At 43.0% G+C, this 26,996-nt stretch overlaps 1 protein-coding gene across 5 annotated transcripts in view; it reads right to left on the minus strand.

The window, feature by feature from the left end:
* The window catches only part of LOC138473193 (VPS10 domain-containing receptor SorCS1-like), a 3,088,785-nt gene that overhangs the window by 1,052,967 nt on the left and 2,008,822 nt on the right, over positions 1-26,996 (minus strand). For all 5 annotated transcript variants that reach the window (XM_069611754.1, XM_069611755.1, XM_069611758.1 and 2 more), the window contains exon 7: positions 6,854-6,972. In XM_069611754.1, coding sequence (XP_069467855.1) covers positions 6,854-6,972 — 119 coding nt within the window. The remainder of the gene's footprint in view (positions 1-6,853; positions 6,973-26,996) is intronic.

A 26,996-nucleotide genomic window follows, 5' to 3' on the forward strand; every position in this document is an offset into this window, starting at 1 on the left:
TAATACACGTACCCTGATGGAATCGCATGTGGAACTTCCCGCGCACCCCTGAAATACACGTACCCTGCTGGAATTGCGTGTGTGACTTCCCATGCACCCTGAAATGCACGTACCCTGCTGATATCGCATGTGGAACTTCCCGCGCACCCCTGAGATACACGTACCCTGCTCGCACGGGCCCAATTGCGTGTGGAAATTCCCGCGCACCCCTGAAATACACGTACCCTGCGGAAATCACATGTGTAACTTCCCCTGCACCCTGAAATACACGTACCCTGCTGATATCGCGTGTGTAACTTCACGCGCACCCCGAAATACACGTACCCTGATGGAATCGCGTGTTGAACTTCCCGCGCACCCCTGAGATACGCGTACCCTGCTTGCACGGGCCCAATCGCGTGTGGAAATTCCCGTGCACCCCTGAAATACACGTACCCTGCTGGAATCACGTGTGTAACTTCCCATGCACCCTGAAATACACGTACCCTGCCGATATCCTGTGTCGAACTTCAAGTGCACCCCTGAAATACATGTTCCCTGCGGAAATCGCGTGTGTAACTTCCCCTGCACCCTGAAATACACGTACCCTGTTGATATCGTGTGGAACTTCACGCGCACCCCTGAAATACACGTTCCCTGCGGAAATCGCGTGTGTAACTTCCCCTGCACCCTGAAATACACGTACCCTGCTGATATCGCGTGTGGAACTTCACGCGCACCCCGAAATACACATACCCTGATGGAATCGCGTGTGGAACTTCCCGCGCACCCCTGAGATACACGTACCCTGCTCGCACGGGCCCAATCGCGTGTGGAAATTCCCGCGCACCCCTGAAATACACGTACCATGATGAAATTGCGTGTGGAACTTCCAGCGCACCCCTGAAATACGCGTACCCTGCTCGCACGGGGCCAATCGCGTGAGGTACTTCCCGCGCACCCCAGTGATACACGTAGCCCGCTTGCTGTGCTGGTACAGGGTTATCGCAGCCCTTTGCGCTGGATTGGGTATATTGATGGCTTTTCCCTGCGCGGGAGGCGTTCTTGGGGGCGTAACTGGCGCTGCTGCAGGGTCGCTGCGCCACTGTGCGCCACGGCTGGTTTTGGTGGCTGGAATCCATGAATACGCTGTGCGCGGAAATGGATTTTAGCGCACGCGGCTGGCGCAGGGATTCGCATGCGCACACTGTGCACCAGCCGCGTGCGCCACTTGTGCGCTGAATTCTATGAATTACCCCCTTAGAGCATAGTGATGCTTTGCTCATAAGAGAGAACTTGACTTTTAAAATCAAAGCTTATTAGAAACAAGCTTCCAACGTTAACCTGTTGATGCTGGTAAAATGTTGTTGATGCCTAAACTTTAACAAATGGCAATTGGCATGTAAGGCATTCACACATCTCCTCATTTAAATAAACATTTTTAGATTTGTATTTTATCTTGGTAGGTGTTATTAACATTAGCTTCAAGTAACAATATATGGCTGGTGCTCTCTGTCCTGTTGCTTTCCTATCTGATGAGAAAAGTGTATGTTGCTCTGTATTATTTATATTTTAGTTTTATTTATTTTCTTAAATGACTGCAAAACAATGTATTTTGTAATGTGCTACCAGTCCCCCACTCCCAAGGTCCAATATCTTTACATGTATTGTTCATGTTGAATAAAACAGTACAAATAATATACTAAACATTTCCTTGTTAGAGTGTTGCCTCTTGCTGGATCTCTGCTTTGGTTTTATAAGTGACTAAGGGGCTGATTCATGGAATTATGTGTGCCGAAAAACAGGCTTTGTGCGCCATTCTGCCCGCGAATCCATGTTTCACAAATGGGGATTTGCGAGCAGAATGGCGCACAAAGCCCTTTTCCGGCGTACATAATTCCATGAATCAGCCCCACAGTGTCCTCTTATGATGCTGTTTTCACCCTATTCTTAGCAGACTTTCAGAGACTGTTGGTTTGACTTCCACTAGGTCCAATTTGACATAACATGATTTAGTGGTATTTATTTAACCATCCATACCACCTCTCTTTAGTCACCCTTGAGGACGAAGGATAGCTCAGGAGCAACATGTTTGTCTTGGAAGCAAGACAACACAGCACAACACAAGTTCAAATCCTGATCCCACACTTAGAAACCACTAGCTGGTATTAAGTGTGTTATACATGAACAATAAAATAAGAATTAAATACAATCCTAGTCAATAATCATGTGTTGCTTATTTCGTTCAGCCAATAGAAAGCATTTCCTTCATATTCCATATGTTTGGCAAACTTTGAGAATGCAGGAGCTACTGCTGATGTTAATTTGTGAGGCAGAATCTGTGTGCCATGAGAAGAACCAGAATCCCTTCTTGTACCAATCATAATGAAATTTAAGACCTTGCTTATGATTTGAGATTTAAAATGAGACCATTTTGGATGAATTAAAGTCTTAGGAGGAGAATAGAGCACCCAAATGTCCCTTGAAGTAGAGCTTGCAAACGGGCCTTCCTCGCTTGTACAGTTTATCACTAAACACTTGCTCACTGTCAGGACGCCGACCGCCACCGCATCACTCAGTTGCACATGACTGAAAAACATCCGACGCACAAGTATTCTTTGGCACACACAGCCAAAAGAAATTAGAGGAAACATCGAAAAGAACTATTAAGTCCACATTTTACTCATGCATGCTGAAGATAAGTATTTAGAGGAACCTGAATCAGCATACATTTCATGCTGCTGAAACAGAAATACTGATGTATAGTAGTACAAAATGAATACTTTTGGCATCATGCCCTGGGAGTTTGCCCAGTAGCAGGCAGTCAAGACAATTACTTGGGAGTACTGATTGACAACAACCTCAACTGAACCACTCAAATGTCAAACATTTTGTGCCCGTACATTGTATAATTAAAATCTCTGAAGAAAATTATTATTTAACATTTTTCTCCCTTTCCTCTGCAAGTCACCCTATGAGTTGGCTGGCTTTGATTATTGCAAAGCAGCCAACAGTGTTCAATCATGTTTCTATAATGGGACGCCAATGAATACTAATCATGGCTGCATCTATCCTGCTGAAACTGCACAGAAGGGTCCATATTACATCTGTGCTGGTGTCATTGCACTGGGTCTCTGAGGCCATGAAAATAGACCTCAAGCTACTTTGGGCCTCATTACTAGTTCGGGGGTATTGCAGCATTAAATCTGTCAAAATAATGACAAAATCAATTACTGTCACTTTGTACAATGCAGTTACCACAGGATTAATAGTGGTAGTCATTCCCCATTTTCGGAGTCCACAGGACTCCATATGGATTTCTGGTGGATTTACCATGCAGTAATTTCACTTGTGGTAAACCTGACAAAAAATATTCTTTGGTTTTGCCGGGAAAGTGGTGGTAACTGAATTGCTGCCATTTTTTTCCTGCATGCAAACCTGTAATGAACCCCATTAGACCTTGGTGGGTGTCATTGCGCTGGCTCATTTGGCCAGCACAATGGCACAAATCTCAAAATTAGATTTTAAGATTCTTTGCCTGGACCAAAAGACTCTGCGTTTGGTATCCCTAGTCTTCTGAATACACGCTTTACCACATGTCTAATCCTACCTTAACTGCTATAGCAAAGTGGGGGATTGTTCCTTTTAGTTTTTGGTTCCTATAAACTGGAATTTGATTCCATTCGCTTAGTGTGATGTATGTGTTATTAAGAATCATCTACGGATCAGAAAATAACTACAAGTTTTTGTTTAACATATCATTGCATTACAATCTGACGATCCCTTGCTATATTTGTGCTTTATAATAAGTGAATAATAAACTATGTTGATAACATTACAATGAGGATCATTTCTGGCAGGCATTAACATACAATACATGGTACACGTTTTGCAAACTAAGCCAGAAGTGACGCAAAAAAGAAAGCCTTTTATATGTCTAAGCGTGCTAAAAGAGTACTATTGTCATTGGTCATATTGCTTTGATAAGAGCTACTGGTAGGCAGTTGCCTCTCTGCGGTGGGTAGGGCTGCGACAGCGTGAAATCCCTCTCAAACATTCATTGAACAGCCATTCACACTGCTGAGGTTGCATTAATGGCTGACATACTGGGATGCAGGCAATTCCATGACGGGCATGTATGATGCAGCTATTCATCTCTCAGACTTTACATACATGAATATCATTTGGATGTAGATTATTAGAAAATGATGAGTGCATGGCACCTCTGTACATATGCAAGGTTGCTATGACACAAGACAATGCATGCATGTCTTAAAGGATTAACACATGATTCATTCAATCATGTTTGAATACACAAATGCACACACATAATGCTGCTGTGTGGCGGAATTGAGCTACAAAGTCATATTACATACAAAAAAATTAACTGGTGGTTGGTGGAACTGCTGGTGGTAATGAGAGCCAAACTGTGTACTCGTATTTGGCCATTAACCCTTGTGACATCCCAGGAATTGATATGATTAATGAAGTAACACACGATAAGAAAGTGGACAAACAGCCATATATTAACAATGGTGCTGCACACATTATTTGATGCAGTCATGATTGCCCAGGGGCACCGCTTCCTTGTGCCAGTACTGCATCTCATAGCCCGCTGCTGCCATCCTATATCTGTAAAAGCCTCAGATGCCAAGTATGGCCATGGTAAATACAGCCTCACATGCCAGGCAGTACTAATATGCAATGCTCAATCCCATAAACACTAATAGTTCCATATTACTCAATGATACGCCTAATAAACCACGAATAGCCATCATATGGAAGCTACAACCTCACAAACCCAGTTGCTCTTTGCACCATAAATTCAGTCTCAATCGCTTAAATACTGCATATTAGGCAGGGTCAAGTCTACGTACGTTGATCAGCTTTTTTACTATATTGCAAACACAACTGACTTGACTGATTTGTGCTGATCTGAATTTGAGAAGTTGAGGAATATTAGGCCCTATGAAGGAAATTGATATTCCCTGGGTCACACAAGTTGGTGACTGACCAAGTCAGGATGTGCGTCCATTTCACTGTCTGTAATGTGCCCAGTAAATTGCATCTCCCCATCTCATCTTTAATTTTACACCAATGTCTGCATTCTTTTCTTCATGATAGTTGTGTTTAATGCAAAGCACCAAAACACATTCTAAACCAAGCAGAACATCTAAAATACATCTTTATCAAAACCATTTGAATAAAACAACCATGGCGGATTGTGTTTGATGCTTGTGGAACATTTTAACTAGCGGTAAGCACTTATTACACTGAGATATCCATAGCCCTTTCTACCTCCTGCATAAATACGTGAATTGTCTAAATGTGAAAGAGGAGATAGAACCTGTTTTGTACCATTTACAATGAAGTGTCCCACATAAGACATAAACATCACACTTCAGCAACTGCAAATACAGAGAGGTTGCACACACATACATAAATCACATGCACACAGAACATGTGCTAATTCAAAAGGTGTATGGCAAGTGCTTCAGTGGAAAATGTTTAGTTTCCAAATGCAGATGTACTGGGCAAAGTGTACAGTCCTTCTGGAAGTATGTGTGTTGTCTGCTCCCACTGTACAAGCAGTCATCATATTGAAAAGATGATTGGGGCCAGTCCCACTTGGAATGCCAAAAGTAAGGTAATTTATTTTAGACCAACAGTGGGGGTCATAACGAGTGTGGTTGAATTAAGGGTGCCGGTAGAAACACACTGGCATCCATTCAGGACCGCCACAGTACAAGTCTGCCTGCAGTGGCCGTTGCGCCCGGTAGCTCTGACCTACTCAACGCTTCGGCCCTTGCAGGCAGACCTGTCACGGATGCACCTGCGCTGTCAGCAACGGCGCTGGTGCTTTCGTCTACCCACTCCCATGGAGACTTATGGGACTCCATGGGAATGGGGATTAACATTTTCCGGCGCATGACCTCCCGATCTGCCGGGACTTGTAATGTCCCGGTGGCAGCGGGAAGTCAGGCACTGGTAAAGTGTTGCGAGTCCCGTGGCAACCCACCGGAAGCACCAGCAAGGTTACTGTGGGACTCGTATGCGGCAGTGTATTTTTCACAGAGCAATCTCTCACTGCTTGACATTAAAGTATGAAGTTCAGTCAGCCAGGGGTCGCAGAGGCACTGCAAGGGGTGCCAAGGAGATCGCCAGGGGTAGTAGCTGGAACCCCTGGCTTTCCCTAAATAACGTTCATGTCCACATTGTCATTGCTTACCAATAGAATGGCTTTTTTTTGCGTTTTTCTGCAATGCCATTTGTCTTAAAGTTACTGATGGGTAGACAGTATCTTCTGCGGATTTTGGTACATCTTCAGGGTGGTCATATTTCTGATAATGCATTGTTTAAAGACATTGGGCCTCATTACGAGTTTGGAGGTAGTCATGCCACTATTTGCGGGTCCGAGTCCGGGTTCCTTGAATGAGGAATTACCGGGCCATTCCAACCTTGGAGGACCCGGTAATTCCTCATTCAGTTTACCCATTCCCATTCCCATTTGAGTCCCTCTAGGGCTCAATGGGAATGGGGAGAGAGCTAACAACAGGCCCGTTAATCTGAGCAGACGTCCAGAGCGGGTCCCGCGAGGGAACCTCGTAATAGGGCGGAATGGGTTTAACAGGACTGGCACCATTACCGGTGCCGTTAAACCCATTCTGCCTGGGTCGTAATGAGGCCCATTGTGTCAAGAAAACCTTTACAAATTAGGAATGGATAGGTCAAAATGTATGCAAACCCTATTTGAAACCATTTCTTTTCACACCCTCAAAAATCACCTTTCCATGTATTGGCATTAACAGGCTACAGAAAAGAAAAAAAGAAAAAATAACACGAGAAGAAATCAAGGTAAGTGGGCCTTATTTACCTGGACAAACACGTAGTCATCCTGCACAATCAGGGAGTTCGGGTCAATATATCCAGGAAATGGCTTGTTCCTGCCAGCCTCTGAGCAGTTCTGCATCCGGCAGGTGATGTACTGGGCATCTACAGAGGCACAGAGGAAAGAAGACAAGCACGTTAGAAGGGCTGGCATGTGTCAGGTGGGTGACTCTGTGACCTACATCTCTCCTGGTCGCTTAAGATGGAGTTGAATTAATGAAAGCCTACATTAAATAAAAGTAATTGGCCACGCAGTAACCTCTTGGCAATCACTGAGCATTAGGTTAATGTGCAATTACATGAGCATTTTTATAGAATGTCATCTGGGTAAGTATCAGAATTGATCCTTTTAGCTGCAGCTTTCGTTCCTAGTAAAGGTTTCATGATTAGCCATTTATGAGCCCAGTTCGTTTAAAAAAAAAAAAGAAGAAAAAAAGCTTTCACAGATCAGATGGAATTTGAGGATGTAGAAAAGCTACAGTAAAGCAATTCGTGTTTTTCAAGGTTCTGGTGTCTATTAGCACATATCACATGTTTGTATTAACATAGATCATGCACACGTACTCTAAAAAAAGAAATGTCATGATCCTTTGCTCTTTTATGAATCCTGGAATCAATTACACCAATGAAATTATTATTAGTATATAATTAAAATAGAGTTAACAATGAGTTACTATCACCAACAGACATATAAGCAACCAAGTGGTTCCAATTATTATATGATAGAGCATGTTATGTTATGGTATCTGATATTTGCATAGAGCCTAGTTCCATTGTTATGGCTTTGAAGCACTGTGGGGTGCAAACATGACAATAAAAAGTGCATGACATTGCATGTGATTATTCAATTCCTAGCAGAGATGGCTAGTTCAAAACACTATCCAAATCATGTTGAGCAGAGATAACTGCTAAGTAAGTATGTGACAGATGGTCGGAATTGTTCATGGGCCTCAGGTGTCGTCTATGGTTTGCAGCACCACCACATGGGTGATGGGTATTATCAATAGTCTATCACCCCTAGGGCAAGTGTCTACAGTTGACTGCTCTGTTACACCTTACATGCAGAACACATGAATACTATATAACATGCAGTCACATGCAAATTCCATGTGAGTTAAGCTCAAATGATCTATTATGTCAGCGGATCCCCGAGGTAAAAATAATCCTGCTGTTCATAGCTGCTCGTCTACAATAAATGGTTGTGTTTTCACACCCCAGTGTACCTTTCCAAACTATGTGCTGTCCCCGTGGACCAACAGTACAGAGAATGGATACAGGGGGCATGAACATTTGCATAACACCACCGCCCAAAAAAACAAAAACAAAAACGCCAGCAACCCTGCCAACCTTTCCCACCCAGCACTTGTCAAACACTTTCGTACCCCATTACCCAAGAGACATGGCGAGGCATACACCATATCATATTCATTGGTTGTGATGTCAGGATTATGGAGAATGACTTCAACATGTCATTGCTATAATAAAATAAAATGGAGGTAACTGTATTTAGATATATGTATATGTGCAAAGGCTCCCACTGCAGCCAGATTCAATAAAACAATAGTTGACACACAGAATCGTGTATATTGATATGGAGCTGTTCACATGTTTTGCAGAGCACAAGGCAACATTGCATTCTCCTGTAGGTGCAAGACATACATCGAAGATCTGTGTCAAACACGTGTCGATGCAAGCTCACCTCCAGACAATTTCTTCATAACATTTCTGCTTTTCTAATAAGAAAAAGTATATATTTAACACACTTATTTTAAATAGACGGCACTTTGCATGAACCGGACAGAGTTTGGCGATCTCATAGATGGTGGCAGCTAACACTTGCATGTCTGTGGCCTGATCTGTGCAATTTTTATTAATGAGATATGAATCCTGGCATTCCCAGATGTTCATGCCTTTTCAAATCCCCCAAGATAAACAAGTGTTAATACTCTTGTCCATGTACATGTAAAAAAGTAAGCCGGATTATTATGTGTATTTTTATTATGGTATTTATTGTGCTTGGACCTAGATTCAAGAAGCCACACAGTGATTTACAGATGTATAGAACAGTACAGATACACAACGGAGTGCTTAACAGATCTATACAACAGTACAGATACACAACGGATGTATACAAAAGTAGAGGACAGATATACAGTACAGCACAAATAAACAGCAGGAGGAAGGATAAAGAGGAGCACAGGGGAGGGGTACAGCTCTATACGGTGGCGGGGTGGACAGCGTCTAGCTAGTCAGTTGCCATGGGGGGCAACTCGACGGCCTAGGTGCTGAGGAGGAGAGTCTGCTTGAAGAGGTGGGTCTTGAGTTCTTTTATGAATTGCAGGAGCATGGGGGTGAGTCTGATGCCGACAGGGAGGAGGTTCCATAGTCTTGGGCCGTAGGCAGAGAGCCTTATTTTCTGGATTCATTCCTCTCTTCCTGCATCAGAATCAGAGCTCGGGTAAGATACGAGGCAGGCTTTGTGCTGCATCTCCAAGCTCTGTGCAGGAAATAAAAATGGCACAGGGCTTCATTTTCAGGTATAACACTTGTCTGTGATGACAAACACAGGTGTGGACATTTTTGCATGGCATCACAATTATGCTCAAATGTGTGCTGTTTACACAGTCTCTAGATGCTGTGTATTAGGGTACAAAAGTATGATGAATTATGTGTTTGTAGACAATGGGCTTACCATTGCTTGCATATGCGTTCCTTCTCAAACATTAACAAAACATCAGTAAACATTCATGTTCTGACAAAATGCCTTCTGCTCTGCAGGCATGTAAGGGTAAGTAGTGGCTAAACCGCCTACTCAGATCCAACACTTCTACACATCAATAGTGATCCCAATCATAAAGGTAAAACATGAACAGCCAAGGGATATACTTCATTTGCCATTTGTGGTAGTGCGGCCCGAAGGAAGACTATATGTTAAGGAGGGGTGTGAATGTGATCCAACGGCAACCCAAACAGCAAATTAACACGGTTCAAAATAAAAGGAATGTCCAATCAAGTTTTTATAAATATGAAAATAACTATATATATCACTATATATAATTATATAAGAGCCGGTAAAATAGCTCAGTGGGTTGGGCACTCGTCGCTGTGATCTGTGTGTGATCTGCAGGTCACATGGTCGAATCCAGGCAAGGTCAACTCAGTCTTTCATCCTTCAGAGGTTGATAAATGAGTACCAACTTCAGTTTGGTGATATGGTATGTAAATGTGTTCACCGTAAAGTGCTTCGGCGAAAGCACTATATAAATGTCACATCATTATCATACATATACAGGGATATACTGAAAAGTGCCAATAACTATGAACGACTATACACAAACCCACTCCTGTAAAGACACGATTAATGTATTATGCAATGGCTAGACACCGACCACTGCTCTAGAAGAGATTGGGTCGTTTCTTTTGGTCTTTTATCTTTTGGTATATCATGTTACAAGTACAAGAGCATGACAGGAAATGGTGCATTTAAAAAACATAATCTGTCCAGTGAAGTCAGCTTAACTGTATAATATGGAGACCCCATGGATTCCCTGTGCTTCCATCCAGCTCTGCTTTTTTAACCTTGTGGTTCCCTTCCTGTGGAATTTCTATCCCTGAGGCATTCCAGAACAGTCCCTGGCTTTCAGGACCACCCTCAAAAAGTATGTCTTATTCAGGCAGGAGACACCTTAGACCTTCAGTGGCATCGTCCATCCATCGAGCTAATACCATAACCACAGACAGAAGAGTAAACAACTAAGACCTTCAGTGGCATCGTCCATCCATCGAGCTAATAACATAACCACAGACAGAAGAGTAAACACCTATGATCTTCAGTGGTATCGTCCATTCATTGGACTAATACCATAACTGCAGACACATGAGTAAACACCTACTACCTTCAGTGGTGTCCACCATCCATCGAGCTAATGCCATAACCGCAGACACAAGAGTAAATACCTGCAACCTTCAGTCGTGTCCTCTATCCATTGAGCTAATACCATAACCACAGACACAAGAGTAAACATCTACAATCTTCAGTGGTATGGTGCAGCCATCGTGCTAATACCATAACCGCACAAACAAGCATAAAATATTGTACTTAATGAACACAGTGCATTATCGGACCAATGCTGCCAGTTTCACCTCATCTGTAAACTAATCACAATCAACCATTGTAATGCACCATTTATTTGGATAGCTCACCATGTGAATGTTTTGCTGATGATGTACAGTGTTTGACAGGCCTGCTTGACCTTCACCTACTGTTAATAGAAATAGTTCCCTGGGTTATATTTAGGATATACAACAATTCAATGCTACTGGATGAAAACATTGGGACCTCTGCCTACAATTGCATCTAAATATCTGTCTTAGTGTGCAGCTATGCAATGGTTCTGTGTATATATTCCCTACCGTATGCAACTGATGGCTGAGGCAAGTATAGCAAGTAGACATCAACTCATTGTTTAACCAAAATGGCCAAATTGGCTATTTGAAAGACTTCTTTCAACCTTTCAACTATGTTAACTAACTCTATTTTAGAAAGGGTTCTGAAGGAGTGCTCATGAACCGAAGCAATACATACATGCTGCAGTAGGCGACAGCATCATTACTCAACTCCAACGGAACACAGACCCATGCCCCGCTCATTATTTGCAGGGTTCATTGTGGCTCTTTATTTGTAGATGTTTGCCCCTCCATAGATCCGAAATTGTTCTGCTACTTGAATCATCTCGAAATATTTCGACCCGTACACAAACTATGATCATAGATCATGTTCCTGGATACATAAGATGGGTTGTGACATTGGAAATAACCAGAAAATATGCCAATTAGAATTTGTATGCCAGAAAACATATTTTCATTTAAATTCATTTGCCCATGAATAGGACAACTGAAATTTAAGTTATGCCCAGAGAATAGTATGGTGATTCAAATTACTGGTAATGCTATGTGAGAAGCTATTGTGGACACAAATGTCTACATAAACTTGCAACTGGTTGATGTGTTCTTATTTAATGTGCATAGACTGCTTTCCCCTCAAACTGCAGTTCTCTATTCAACGTATGACCTGCAATGTCCTGCTCACCTGCAGTACTCCGAACCCGTATTAACTGCCATCACCTGTTCCCCCTTTCTTCCTTCCCTTTTAATTTGCATGGAATGCTATCCTTTCAGTCTGCAGTACTCCGACCCCGTATAAACTGCCATCACCTGTTCCCCCTTTCTACCGTCCCTTTTAATGTTCATGGAATGCTATCCTTTCAGTCTGCAGTACTCCGACCCCGTATTAACTGCCATCACCTGTTCCCCCTTTCTTCCTTCCCTTTTAATGTGCATGGAATGCTATCCTTTCAGTCTGCAGTACTCCGACCCCGTATTAACTGCCATCACCTGTTCCCCCTTTCTTCCTTCCCTTTTAATGTTCATGGAATGCTATCCTTGCTATCCTTTCAGTCTGCAGTACTCCGACCCCGTATTAACTGCCATCACCAGTTCCCCCTTTCTTCCTTCCCTTTTAATGTGCATGGAATGCTATCCTTTCAGTCTGCAGTACTCCGACCCCGTATTAACTGCCATCACCTGTTCCCCCTTTCTTCCTTCCCTTTTAATGTGCATGGAATGCTATGCTTTCAGTCTGCAGTACTCCGACCCCGTATTAACTGCCATCACCTGTTCCCCCTTTCTTCCTTCCCTTTTAATGTGCATGGAATGCTATCCTTTCAGTCTGCAGTACTCCGACCCCGTATTAACTGCCATCACCTGTTCCCCCTTTCTTCCTTCCCTTTTAATGTGCATGGAATGCTATGCTTTCAGTCTGCAGTACTCCGACCCCGTATTAACTGCCATCACCTGTTCCCCCTTTCTTCCTTCCCTTTTAATGTGCATGGAATGCTATGCTTTCAGTCTGCAGTACTCCGACCCCGTATTAACTGCCATCACCTGTTCCCCCTTTCTTCCTTCCCTTTTAATGTGCATGGAATGCTATGCTTTCAGTCTGCAGTACTCCGACCCCGTATTAACTGCCATCACCTGTTCCCCCTTTCTTCCTTCCCTTTTAATGTGCATGGAATGCTATGCTTTCAGTCTGCAGTACTCCGACCCCGTATTAACTGCCATCACCTGTTCCCCCTTTCTTCCTTCCCTTTTAATGTGCATGGAATGCTATCCTTTCAGTCTGCAGTACCCCGACCCCGTATTAACTGCCATCACCTGTTCCCCCTTTCTTCCTTCCCTTTTAATGTGCATGGAATGCTATGCTTTCAGTCTGCAGTACTCCGACCCCGTATTAACTGCCATCACCTGTTCCCCCTTTCTTCCTTCCCTTTTAATGTGCATGGAATGCTATCCTTTCAGTCTGCAGTACCCCGACCCCGTATTAACTGCCATCACCTGTTCCCCCTTTCTTCCTTCCCTTTTAATGTGCATGGAATGCTATGCTTTCAGTCTGCAGTACTCCGACCCCGTATTAACTGCCATCACCTGTTCCCCCTTTCTTCCTTCCCTTTTAATGTGCATGGAATGCTATCCTTTCAGTCTGCAGTACTCCGACCCCGTATTAACTGCCATCACCTGTTCCCCCTTTCTTCCTTCCCTTTTAATGTGCATGGAATGCTATCCTTTCAGTCTGCAGTACCCCGACCCCGTATTAACTGCCATCACCTGTTCCCCCTTTCTTCCTTCCCTTTTAATGTGCATGGAATGCTATGCTTTCAGTCTGCAGTACTCCGACCCCGTATTAACTGCCATCACCTGTTCCCCCTTTCTTCCTTCCCTTTTAATGTGCATGGAATGCTATCCTTTCAGTCTGCAGTACTCCGACCCCGTATTAACTGCCATCACCTGTTCCCCCTTTCTTCCTTCCCTTTTAATGTGCATGGAATGCTATCCTTTCAGTCTGCAGTACCCCGACCCCGTATTAACTGCCATCACCTGTTCCCCCTTTCTTCCTTCCCTTTTAATGTGCATGGAATGCTATCCTTTCAGTCTGCAGTACTCCGACCCCGTATTAACTGCCATCACCTGTTCCCCCTTTCTTCCTTCCCTTTTAATGTGCATGGAATGCTATCCTTTCAGTCTGCAGTACCCCGACCCCGTATTAACTGCCATCACCTGTTCCCCCTTTCTTCCTTCCCTTTTAATGTGCATGGAATGCTATCCTTTCAGTCTGCAGTACTCCGACCCCGTATTAACTGCCATCACCTGTTCCCCCTTTCTTCCTTCCCTTTTAATGTGCATGGAATGCTATCCTTTCAGTCTTCAGTACCCCGACCCCGTATTAACTGCCATCACCTGTTCCCCCTTTCTTCCTTCCCTTTTAATGTGCATGGAATGCTATGCTTTCAGTCTGCAGTCCTCTGTTCCCTGTATCAACTGCCATCCCCTCTCCTTTTTGTTTAGGTGTGCTATCCTATTCCTCCAGCACTCATCTTCTTTCCTTTCTTTATGCTGCTCTGACTTTGTCTCCTTCCACGCACTCTCTCAGTCCTGCTTACTTACATTTCTGAGTTTCTCTGAACTATTTCTCTCTCCTCTATTTGTCCAGACCCTCTCTAATGTTCCAGTTGCACACACATTACCCACTTCCTGCTGGGGCAGTTCCCTATTACCACCCAATATTTTTTTTAAAAGATGCGCCACCCGGGGTAGGGCTTTGGGTGGCTAAAAACAGCATGTGGAGACTGTATATTCCCGCCCGCTGTTTCGGCCACATATTTGACTGAGCACCGTTCCCTGGGTGCGAATAAAACATACATACATGCATAAATAAATGAATGCACACTTTAGGTCCATGTATGTTAACAAAACAGGATTTTTCTGTGCTTCAGGATACTATCAGTATTAATTTCAGCATCAACACATCTCCAATGTCCATCAGCAGCCGCCATACCTGCAAGGCCACCCCATGTATATTTATGACAACCGGGTACACCATAACATACCACAACATACAGAAGGGGCTGCCAAAATATCTCAAAAATCCTGTCACAGACACAGAGGGTGAATAAAAACACTCTGCCCTAATGCTTCTACATTGCCCTGCCCCTTTGTCCACAGATTTCTCCCTTCATGTCATTGGGTCTCATTATGAGTTTGCCGATACAGTAACAATGGTACCAGTAAGCTTGCCGGTACCGTTGTTACGGTACCAGCAAACTACGAGTTCTGCTCGTGAGTACCCTTGCAGCCACCAGGTCTGAGCTGGTGGCCGTACCGGCAACCGCCAGCAGAACATAACAGTAGCACCGGTACCGTTATTATGGATACCAGTGCCACCACCTTCCCCAATCCCATTGTGCTCTATGGAGTTCAAATGGGAATGGGGAAGAACTTTTTCTGGTGCCCAGAAAAGGGCAATTACCGGGTCCGGCAAGGTCATAATGGCCCGCTAATTGCCCTTTTCTGGGTGCCGGAAAAAAATGAATGCAGGCGGCAGCCGTGCCTGTACTACAGACACGGCTACCACCAACCTCGTAATGAGGCCCAATGTCTTTGAACCCTGGTGTTGCTTTGAACATCAATTGGGTTGCCAAGTAGAGCATTTTTCATGTGCATCTCCAGAGGCTATTTCCCACCACCTTATCAGAACAACACAAGAGTGTTCAGTTCATTAAAGTAGAAACGTCTTCAAGCTGATAGTGAAACTAAATGGCACTCTGAGCCATGGCACCCGTAATTAAGGGGTCTGACTCCATCTCTCCAGAAATCATGTTAGTGCACTGCCTGCCAATCAAATGTTGAGCTGACTTGAACACTTTATTTATCCCAGACAAAGGTCCTCATTCCGAGGTTGCTGCTAGTCATGGTGCTATTAGCGCCATGACTACCACCAATACCGGTACCACCACCGACTTGGTGGTATGGGGATTTACCGGTCTATTCCGACCATTGCGGGACTGGTAAATCCGCATTTGAAAAGCCATTCCCCATTTCCCATTTAAGCCCCCATAGGGCTAAATGGGAAGGGGGAAGGCAGCAATAACAGTACCATAAATTACGGTACCGTTATTGACCCCAGTATCACTTTGCGGGTCCCGTCCTTAATGCCTGCTAAAACCAGCCGTTAAGGACGGACCCGCAAAGGGACCTCGGAATAGGGCGCAAAGGGATTACCGGCACCAGTGTCATTACCGGTGCCCGGTATCCCTTTGCGCCCAGCTTGCAATGAGGGCCAAAGTATATTATATCACATCTCTCGGATAAAGAACCTGAATTGTAAGGACTTTTTCAGGAGACTCCAAGCCTTCTGAAGATATTCACCCCCCGGCAACAGTAATTAGTAAAGTTCACATTGTATCTGATGATACTAAAAGAGCATAACCTTATGTATAGCACAGGCAGACAAGCTCACAAAATACAGGGCAACACCCAACACACATGTTATTCTCCTGAATTGTAACCGTAGGACTGCTCACTGACAAAACCCCCATATAATGGTCATTTGTTATGTAGTGATCTGAAACAGGTCACATAAGTAAACACATTCAATTCAACATCCAGTGGGAAATGCATATCTAAATATTATTTGTTTGCCTGCATTATAATGGTGTTTCTAATAAGCTGTGATGTCACAATGATTTGTCTCTCTAATTAGATCCCACACCATAGAGAATGTGTGGAAATGCTTTACCTATTGCGGCATACAGGGTAGACAGATGCCTAATAATCTGGCATTGCACGTTGTACCCGTGCAAAGCATTCTTGCAATGAAAACATTCAAATATGTGTGATATGAGCTATAATGAAACAGAAATACAGACTTTTGAAAAAACATTGGAAGGGACAATTAATTGTAAAAATCAAACGTTTACTCATTTTCAGTGACTGTTCTACAATCTCACTTGAAATGTGCTTGCAATGAGCCATCTTAAAAAACAAGTTAGTCATGCAATCCATCCTCGTAAGAGGATGTAGCATGAGTCACTCTGATGGAGAAGTGCAAATGTCTCCAGTAAACCTCAAAACAACAATTTAATATCTGGTTCAGTGAAACAAAAACACAAAATTATCAAAAAATCTCATTAGAAAAAGGGAAATTGGTCACACTGGTACATTTTAAAAAGAGAGAGAGAGATATGTAGTTTTGTACCCACGTAAACTAAAACCACAAGCTATATGGTGAATGTTCTTGCTCTAATTAATATGTTTATTTTTCTTTTTTTGTCCAAACGGTTTGTGTATTAAATACAAGCGATGTGTTTTTGAATTGTACGTGACCTGGTAGAAAGTTTGAATGAACAATGACCAATTAAATAAATGCAGTGTGTTTCTGTCTAGCTACATTTTATAAATCAAGAACAGGTTAACATGGTATCCAGTGGTAAAGTCACTTGGGACAAGGACACCAGGGGTTGACCTTTTCCCCATATGGCCCCAAATGTGCACTCCCAAGAAAAAAAAAGCACTCTCCACAAATATTCTAAGACTGGGATTACAATAGTAATTAATACCTGTCCACGAATATGTGGTCGAAGGCTTTTAGGGTTACAGGGAAAAAGTGCCTTACCTGGTGACTTTTTCCAAGGGGATATTTTCGCATAGAACCATTAAAATATCCACCTATCATATTTACTGAATATATCATTGTTTTTTTTGTTTCGTTTCTTCTTAGTCTGTAGACATTTGAATGCAATACTTTATATAGAAGATATAAGGGATCTCCAATATGATAGATCCTCAAAAGATGGGCTTAATTTTCCTTACATCACTTTAAGAAATGTGCATATCCCTCTTTTAAAACTATACATCATCTGTAATATTGTCTGAGGCTGGGGACCAAACTATCTAAAACTTGCTTTCACCAAATACTTTCCCTCTTGATAAGCAGCGAGATGGTGCTCGATCATTTTCCTCGGCTGGCTCCCTCCTCTGGAACAGCCTCCTGTTCCCCTCCATCTTGAGCCGGATCTCCTCAAATTCCAGAAACTTCTAAAGACCTCCCTCTTCACCTCCTCCTCCCCCCACTCCCTAAAGTGATAAACCCCACAGTCACTGAGATTGGTATCCTGGACCCTTATGCGTCCTTCTGGGTCCTGGCCTTCCGTCCAATCACCACAGCCTCTGCCCTCATCCCAGCACTTGCCTTTAGGCACCCATTAGCCTGTGTTACCCTTCAGGCCTTCACCTATTCATCATCATTGGCAGGTGACCACCCATCAAAAGATCTCTACAGGCACTCACTGTTGCTTGCAACTGACAATCTAGCACTTCCTCCTCTGTGGATTCTCCAGTACTTAGCCACCTTCCTGTCCCTTCTCTCTCTCTGCACTTGCACAATTCGAATCCTCACATGGACCACCTCTGTCTTTGTTCATCATTTGCATTTGCCTTTTTTTCCCCTGTTCCCTCCCCTTTGCCGTGTGGGTGCTTTGAAACACAATTTCCTGATGTAAAAGTGCCTTACAAATACAAGAAAAAAAATAAGACAAAGTAATTTAAGAAATTGATAGCAAAATGGTGTCTTCTATTATTTATGTGTCTCAATTTTTTCTTCAACAACAATGAGAAACATGTGACTGTCAAATGTAGCTAAATATGGCCTCAGATAACAGACAACTCCCACAAAAGATGCTGATTTCTCCATAAGTTTTGAGTCAACATTTGAATGTCAAAATGTGATGAAGCCCAAGGACTAGTTTATACATATAGTCTTGGAAACCCTAGAAAGGAAACTCAGCTTGTACCACATAAATATAGATTTTAAAACTTTACAAGCTAAGTAAATTACTTTTTAATTTCATAAGCCAGCATGACATGTCATTTGAAATGTATCATAACATTGTACATGACTTTGCCTTAATTGTGCAGTGCATTTCATTCAAACCATGTGAAATAATCTCAAATATATAAAAGCTGGTATTACAGATATACAAGAAAAGGGTATGGGGTGGGAGGCACTACATAGAGTTCATAGAATCAATGTAAACGTAAATACTCGTTCCAGCAGATTTAGTACAATCAATTAATTGAATTTCAGGTGCAGCAGGGCAAATCCCGAGGCCACTCGAGATCAAAACACAGAAAAAGCATCAAACATACATTGGGTGTTACCAACCGATAACCCTGTGTTGCACTCCTAAAGGGATAGAATCCCCTATGTGTTTTAATAGCCAATCGTGAGAAGGGATCTCCCAGCAATCGGAAGACACCATCACAATGGTATGCGTGAAACTCTTCAACAAAACAGGGTAATCTAGTACTCATATGTGTTCATAGCAGAAATAAGCTATGTATTTAAATGGAAAGATGTCCACCTGATATAGTCTGTTCAAGAGCCACCAAGAACCTTCACACTACAGGTGCACAACACATATATTTTATATATCACGAGGTATTCAAACACATTACAAAGGATAAATGAAAAGTAAATCAGTTCAAATCCAAGTCTCAAACATACAGTTGGATAAGGTATAGAACTCAAAGTTAACAGACAGCATCAAAGAACTCTTCATTTGATGCAATTGTACAATACATACGATAATTCAAATTCAAGGTTAACAAACAGTGTGTAGAGCATCCATCATAATGGATAGTCTGTAACAAAACATACAATAGTTCACATTCAAGAATAACAATAGTATTTTTGTCCTAAACACTCCTAGATGTGATCAAGTGCCAATAGACTAATTAGCTCATTGGGAATTATAGATCTATAATTCCCAATGAGCTGATTAGTCTATTTACATTTCCCTAGGAATACCTATTAAAGTTCGAAGGAACTTCACATTTCCTGCCCTGAAGATGGATTCATCTGAATCCGAAACGGGTTGGAACTTGATACTTTACAACATCTTTTAAACATCTGTTCTTGTTACTTTACAACAGTTGCTGTTGAGTGGCAAAGATGAGTTCCTAAATGTTTGCCCACAGGAGACAATTTGAGGTCTCATTCGGGGGATAATTTGCATACAGTATATTGCCCTTCTCAGAGGTGCCACAGAAGATGTCTTGAATGATTTAAAAGAACAAGTATGCCTGTTACAATTTACCACCATTTTAAAAGCACTGGTAACTGCAAATCAGCAAGAAATTAAACACATAATTTAGCACAGGGGAGATGGCTGTGTTGACTTCTTGGGTATTTTGATAGGGATACACCTTACACTTGGCACTGCCTGCTGCCGGGGCTCAGTTAGTAGCTACTTCCTCCTGCATATGGTTTTGGAAACATGTGTTGTCTGTTAACCCTCCAATCACACACCAGAATGACATAACAATGGTTTTGGGGCTAACAAATGATGCCGTCCTGAAAATAAATGCCACTCGTATTCACCCATGCAGGATTTGTGCTGGGCTTCATTTTGCAGATTTGGAGGGGGCATGGGTTTTGGGAGGCATGAGTTTTGGGGGTTTTGGGGATCATGGGTTTAGGGGGGTGGGAGAACATTGGTTTCAGTTGGGGGGCAAAGCTGTCTGTGCCCTGGGCCTCAACAACTGTTAAGACGGCTCTGGCTGGGGGAATTATGCTCAATACAAAAAACGAAATCAAATCAACCTCCAAAACCTTAAACATAAATTCAAGTTTGGGCATTTGTCAGCAGGATGTATGTGTTCTAATATTGACAGATGAAGTGCCCCTTCCCAGATGTGCATAGTTTACAACCATGTGCAAGAGTTCTGATGATTCCTCCAGTCTTAGTTATTCAGATGTTTGATTACCCTTTATCTTCTTTCTACTATAGGTGATCAGCTGTTTTTTGTGTTTGGTACAATTTCCCATGGGTTCTTGGTATAAACATGTTTTTCACTCAATTGTTGTTCCTATTACTTGTGCTTTTATTGCCATCCTTACAGGTTTTCCGTATCTATTTGATTGATATCAGCACACCTTCTTCAATTTTTAATAAAAGCCTCTGGTTTCTTCCAAAGGCAAAATGTTGGCGACAAGGTAGTGTTGACCGAATCTACAATCTACAATCCTACAAAATGTCCACTGGTTGACTCGCAACTGACACCATATATGTGTGACAGGTGAGCCTCAGGAAGTTGTGCTTCACAAGATTTTATGTCAAAAGAAGCAAACCCCTGTTTTGGCGGGAGATGTGTTTTACTTTTCTATCTGCACTCTTACTTGGCCAGTCTTCAGCAGAATGGTCATGCATATGTTTGCCAAGTGTGTGCAATTGTTATTATAGACTTGCATTACATAAAAATACATTAGGTATTGTTCCTTTTTTATGTTCATGGCACATTCTGCATGGGCACCTTTGCTTTTTTCATTTCTTACCGGTCATGCACAAAGGAAAAGTTCTAAATTCCTGTAATTCCTTTCTTCGCATTGGTCTTGTATGGCAACCAACTCAAACCTGTACAACTCTAAATGCATCCAGTGCCAGATTCTCAAAATCTTTTTCTGGCACAAAGCCTTATCCTCTTCTTCATCGCCAGAAAAATGTGCCTATTTTTGAAAGGTTCTTAAGAGAAATGAAACACATTCATCTCTGTCTGATTTAAGATGCACATGGGAATGCACATGGCAAGGCAGGAGTATTCTTGATCCTGGCATTCATATGTTCCTCAGTGAAACATCAGTGTTGCAAACCTTTTCACATCATCTACAGACTACCCAAGCCCATCACCTCCTTCATCAAAGACTTCACAGATTTGGTCTCCATCATGTCTCTCATGCTTTCTAACATCTTCCTCAATGACACCAACATCCCTTGCAACCCAGCAACTAAGTCATTGAAGGAACATCTCCACTGCCTACTCAAAACACTAAACAACACATTGCAAAAAAAAGGCCAAACTCACAGCAAAGGTAATTTCCTCAACCTCATCATCACTGCCCTGACCACACTCCATCACAGCTCTCCAATCTCGCTTGACTGGTCAGAACTTGTGGTAATACCTTTTGACATCAGTCCCGCCAAACTAGACAATCAAACCCATCAGAAACCAGCAAACAAGCCTTCAGATCATTCAAGAACTTCTCAGTGGAGGCACTCACAGAGGTTCTCACCAAAATTGAGATCAAGTGGGCATATATACATCTGACAACCCAGTAAATGTGACTCACTTCTCCAAGAACTCAATACCACCCTAACAACAAACTAAAAATGCCATGTACCACTGAAACAATGCACGCTCACACCTAAACCTCCAGTACACTGGCACACTGAAGACCTCAACTTTAACAAACAATCAGAAAAAAAAGAAAACACTTTGCGAAGATTCATCAGCGCATCCAACCTCGCTCTGCTCAAGGAACTCTGTGCTACATCCAGATGGCTTATCATCATTTCCAAGGTCAACTATTACCATAACACCATAGTCAAGAGCCAAGGCCAACAATGAAAGTAGAGCCCTCCTCAAATACATAATGCATAGCATTAACTAGCTGCCTGACCCACCCGCACGTACCTCAGTCCACCCAAATAAATCCACCACCATCAACTCTTTCTTCATCAGGAAAATTAGCTCTGACAACACTTTTGACACTAATACTACAACTGGCAGTGCACTAAACATTCTATCTCACAAAACACATCTCCCTGGACAACTTTCAAGACTAAATGCACCTTCTTCTAGACCATCAAGATTGGACAAATCCTCAGCATCATTTGACAGAGTAGACCTCCAGACACTCATTAAAATCTACATCACTGCATGGGGATCAGCAAGATCATCCTCAGCTGACTCAAATCACATGTTGAAATCACCACCAGTTTGTACATATGAATTCCTCCAGAATACTCACTGTAACCATCACCTCTGCAGTCCCACAATGATCTTTACTCTCCCCTGTGATCTTTAATCTTACATGGAACCAATTGGAACCCACCTCCCTCCGCACAACATCCACATCCAGGTACTTGCAGATGACACACAACTCTACCGCAAGATATTCTCTATCAAAGACACCCACAAGCTCAAGGGCTGCCTCTCATTGAACCAGTTGCGGATCTACCGGTCCTTACCTAAAGCTCAACCCTCTAACATTGAATTTCTACTCCTGACCAACAACACCAAACACCTTGACATCCATACCTTCTCTTTGCTTTGTACCTCGAGGGTTTTACACCCCATCTGGCCACCTGCACGGAGTACCTTGACTTCGACATTGAAAACAGCTCTCCTTCAACAGCAGATAACAAGGAAGACACACACAGCTTGGTACATCATTTCACTGGTGTGGCAAATCAAGCACTTCATCCCAGAAAATAACTTCAGATCTGCTGGCAACCTCGTTTTGAAAGGCATTCTGGCGACTGCCCTGGCACCACTGAGAAGTGTCATGCATGCTGCAGCAAAACTCATTAAAGGACTCTGCACATTTTACTACATCACCCAAACCCTCATAGAACTGCAATGGCTCCCCCTTGCAAGCCTTCATCATCCTCAAATCATGCTGCATAATCTGCAGAAATCCCCAAGAAACCTCACTGAGAAACTCAGGATCTTTGGAGGCCTACAATCCACCAGAAGTAAGGATGTGGGCATACTTGAAATACGCTGGTGCAGGAAAGAAAGAACCAGATGACAGGGCTTCTCTGTCTATGACATAAGACTGTGGAACCTCATACCTGTGAACATCTGACTCACCCTATTGCTTGTACAGTGCAGGAAGAAACTCAAGACGCTACTGTTTTAGGATTGGCTCCTCCCTAACACATCATCTACTCCCCAACCAACCTAGTTCCAAACTCAATACATTCCCAAACAATAATAAGAGTAATTATAATAATAATAATGCTACTTGCTTCACATGCACAATATTAAACCATATTTTACAAAGCACCTGTCTCCTGACTCTTGCAAATTCATTGAACATCATTTAGAATTCCTGAATTCTGTTTTGTATCTTTAACAAAAAACGACTTTTGAATTGTCATATGCTCCTGCTGTGATATCATGACAGTGGATTATACAATTAATAATAAGCTACTGTGACATTTCAGAAGGAAAACATGAGAGTTGACTTGACCATCATAGGTCTCTATATACTGAAGGGTGGCATAGATGTCCCAGACCCTGCCTGTACAAAAGGTCGGGCACCTTTCAGTACAGATTAAACAAAAAAAAACAATCCTGTTTCAGAGAACTTCAGTTCCTGTGCTTTCAAAGGGAGATGGAAAGGGGGGTAGGTGAGCCGAAAACAACACACCATTATAAAGTAGACTCTATTAACTACTCTAATGACATCATAGACAACACACACTTGACCCTTAACTCAGTTTTTTCCGTCAGATGTCACTAGGGACATGTTAGTGGAATGTGTCCAGTAGTTCACAGTTTCCCATCTATAATTATGTACATTGCTGGCAATATCAGACTTTATGCATCTCAGGTGTGGCAATATATGTCTATTTATATAGCCCTTGTCCCTTCTCTTCATTCATACAACAAACGAAATGCATACATAGGTGTATATGACTATAAGTTAAATTACGTGTTTCATTAAAGTCAGACGAGTGTTCTCTAATGTATTTTCCTCATTGAAGCTGCATTTTAGCAATACAATAATTAAGCAATATGCCCGAAGTGGCGGGGGCATTACTGAGTCAGGTAATGCCCCCACCGAGAGGGGCATATTGCTATTAGTACCCCGACCCGCAAGATCTGCGTGACCAGGGCACTAAAAACACACAAAAAAACGACCAAGAAAATGGCTGCCGGGAAAGGTAAAACGGAGCCCATTTTCCATTTCCATGGCGCCCATTGGGAGCGGACGCGCTAGGAAAAGAAATGTTCCTAGCGCGTCAGCTCCTGAAAAATGACAGAGAATAAGGTAAGTGGGGTTGGGAGGTGGAGGGAAAAAATAAATAAAAAAAGACGCACCAGTATCACCAGCGGGGGACGACGGTAGCCTCCAGCCGTGTGGAGGCACAGAGCAGGGATGGCCCCGCTTCGAGCCACTGCGCAGCTGGAGGCTAACATCGTCCCCCACTGGGGACAAAGCAGGCAGAAGGTAAGTGGGATGGGAAGGACAAACAGGTGGGAGGAAAGGGGCAGAAAAAACCCTTACCTGAGTCCCCGGCGGGGGGGAAAAAACGGCTGCTTCTCAGCCATGGGAAGGATCGGAGTGGGGATGGCCTCGCTTCAAGCCTCCTCATTGGCTGAGGGGCTGCCACGCCCCCCTTCATGAACCAGGCGGTTGGAATGCCGGTGAGAGGCAATCAAAATGCGTGTTGCATTCTGCTTGACTCTCGCCGGGTACTAATTCCATTAATCCAGCACACAACTGTTGACCCTCCTTTCTAATAAACATTTGTCAAGGGACCCATTAAAATGTTATAAAAAGTTCCAAATACAATCCATATATATGAATAGTTCAATGCATGGACCAGACCTGAACCTAGTTTGCAATACCCGCTGAGGTACATTATGTTAAAATATAGACCAATCAAACTTTGAGGAAGAATGGTAACGTTCTTATGTCTAGAGACCCAATCATCACCTCACGGATGAAGTCAAGGGAGTCAAAACATGCCTGGGGATGCTTGTGATCTTGTGAAGAAGGCATGTAAACTCACAATTCGGGGTGAATGCTACCTCTTTGAGTGGGACTAACTCTGTTTTTCATATGGTCTCTCTCCTTCTGCAATGGCATATGGGGTTCGGGTATGTATTTATAATTGGTTATTTATAACACACTTAATACTGAACAGGTTTCTTAGCGTGGACGCGGGATTCGAACCTGTGTTGCTCTGCCTCGCCTTGCTTCCAAGATGATTGCATTGCCACTGAGCTGGATATACCCGTGCCTGGGTATATCCAGATGTGCGTCCCGAGCTTGGTGTGCCAATAAACCCAAGCTACACCTCACTGATGAAGCCTAATGAGCCCAACACATGCCTGGGGTTGCCTTTGATCTCTTGCAGAAGTACTGTGCACGAGCAGGGTGGGCTACACTGCCCCTTTAGTGTCTAGCAAGCCGATTTGAATATATTATTTCTTCTCCTTAGAACAATGGTCTGCAGAGTTGCCCAGAGCATTGACAGTTGATTAAGTTAAATCAAAAGCCTCCATGCCTTACTCTTCAATGTTGAACACGGTCTGTGGACATCATTCCACAATGAGTTACCCAACACATCCTGGACATTAGGACCACTTCAAAGCGGGTGTGACAAGATCTTCTTTGAAACATTGATTGGCTTCCCAGCTGCAATTCCTTATGTATGGCACAATGGGTCTTCAAGGGAATGTTAACTTCCTAAGAACTGTGAACTCGATGATAGACACCCACCCGTAACCACCTATGCACAGAGAGTGGTGGCGTCCACCTCCTTAAGATTCCCTATTGAATATTAATGTAGTGGGTGAGCACTTCCTTACACAATCTGCTAAGTAAGAATTCCACAATGCAGCAACACTTCATGTTACATTAAAACCTTAAAGTGGTCTGTGCCATCTAAATCAGGATCTCCTTTAAGAATTCATATTCTTAGTAGAGCACATGCTTTCTTAGCAGCTGTATAATAACGTTCACAACACGAGAGCACTGCTGTATTTTGTTTGTTTTAGAGAAGTTTGAAGGTAAGCAGAAGCTTTCCAGCAGGCACACTGACATGGTCACCCTGTATGGAAGAGTTCCTGGTATTTGAATAAGCAGCAGACATGCCAATGGAATCTTAAAGAACAGGAGATGCAGTACACACTGGTCATCTCGCCAATCATTAGAGGGGTAGGCCCTGCATGTCTGGTTGTGCAGGCATTAGCATGAGCCCGTGAAGAAATGCAAATAGAGCCCCGGTCGGCAATGGTTTAACTCTCTGCTTCCCCAGATCCCATGATGTCTGCCACAGCAGGGTTCATGAATCATTAATAGGTGCAATTAATATTCTTCAAGCAAGTTGATTTATTCATGCAGCACACATATGCCGCCCTGCTCTCCTTGATGAGGACATCATAAGTTCATTCTTGTAGCAGATGTGCCTGATCTTTGAATAACAAGATGTGCACATCAGCATTCTGTAGGCAGATGCCAGCTGTTTACTACATGAGCGGTGCTGCTCAATTCCACACTGCTGCAGCTACTTGTGCATGGGTCGGGATCAGTGCTTCCTACAACCACCCTGCACCCCACTCTCCAACACACACGCCATGTCTTTATGTCTGAGCATATTCTACACTTCATGGTTCCTTTTCCTTTTGCAGGAAATTGCAACCGGTGGGTCACTAGATGC

This window comes from Ambystoma mexicanum, chromosome 8 (assembly GCF_040938575.1).
Source record: "Ambystoma mexicanum isolate Mex_15411 chromosome 8, UKY_AmexF1_1, whole genome shotgun sequence".
Lineage (NCBI taxonomy): Eukaryota > Metazoa > Chordata > Amphibia > Caudata > Ambystomatidae > Ambystoma > Ambystoma mexicanum.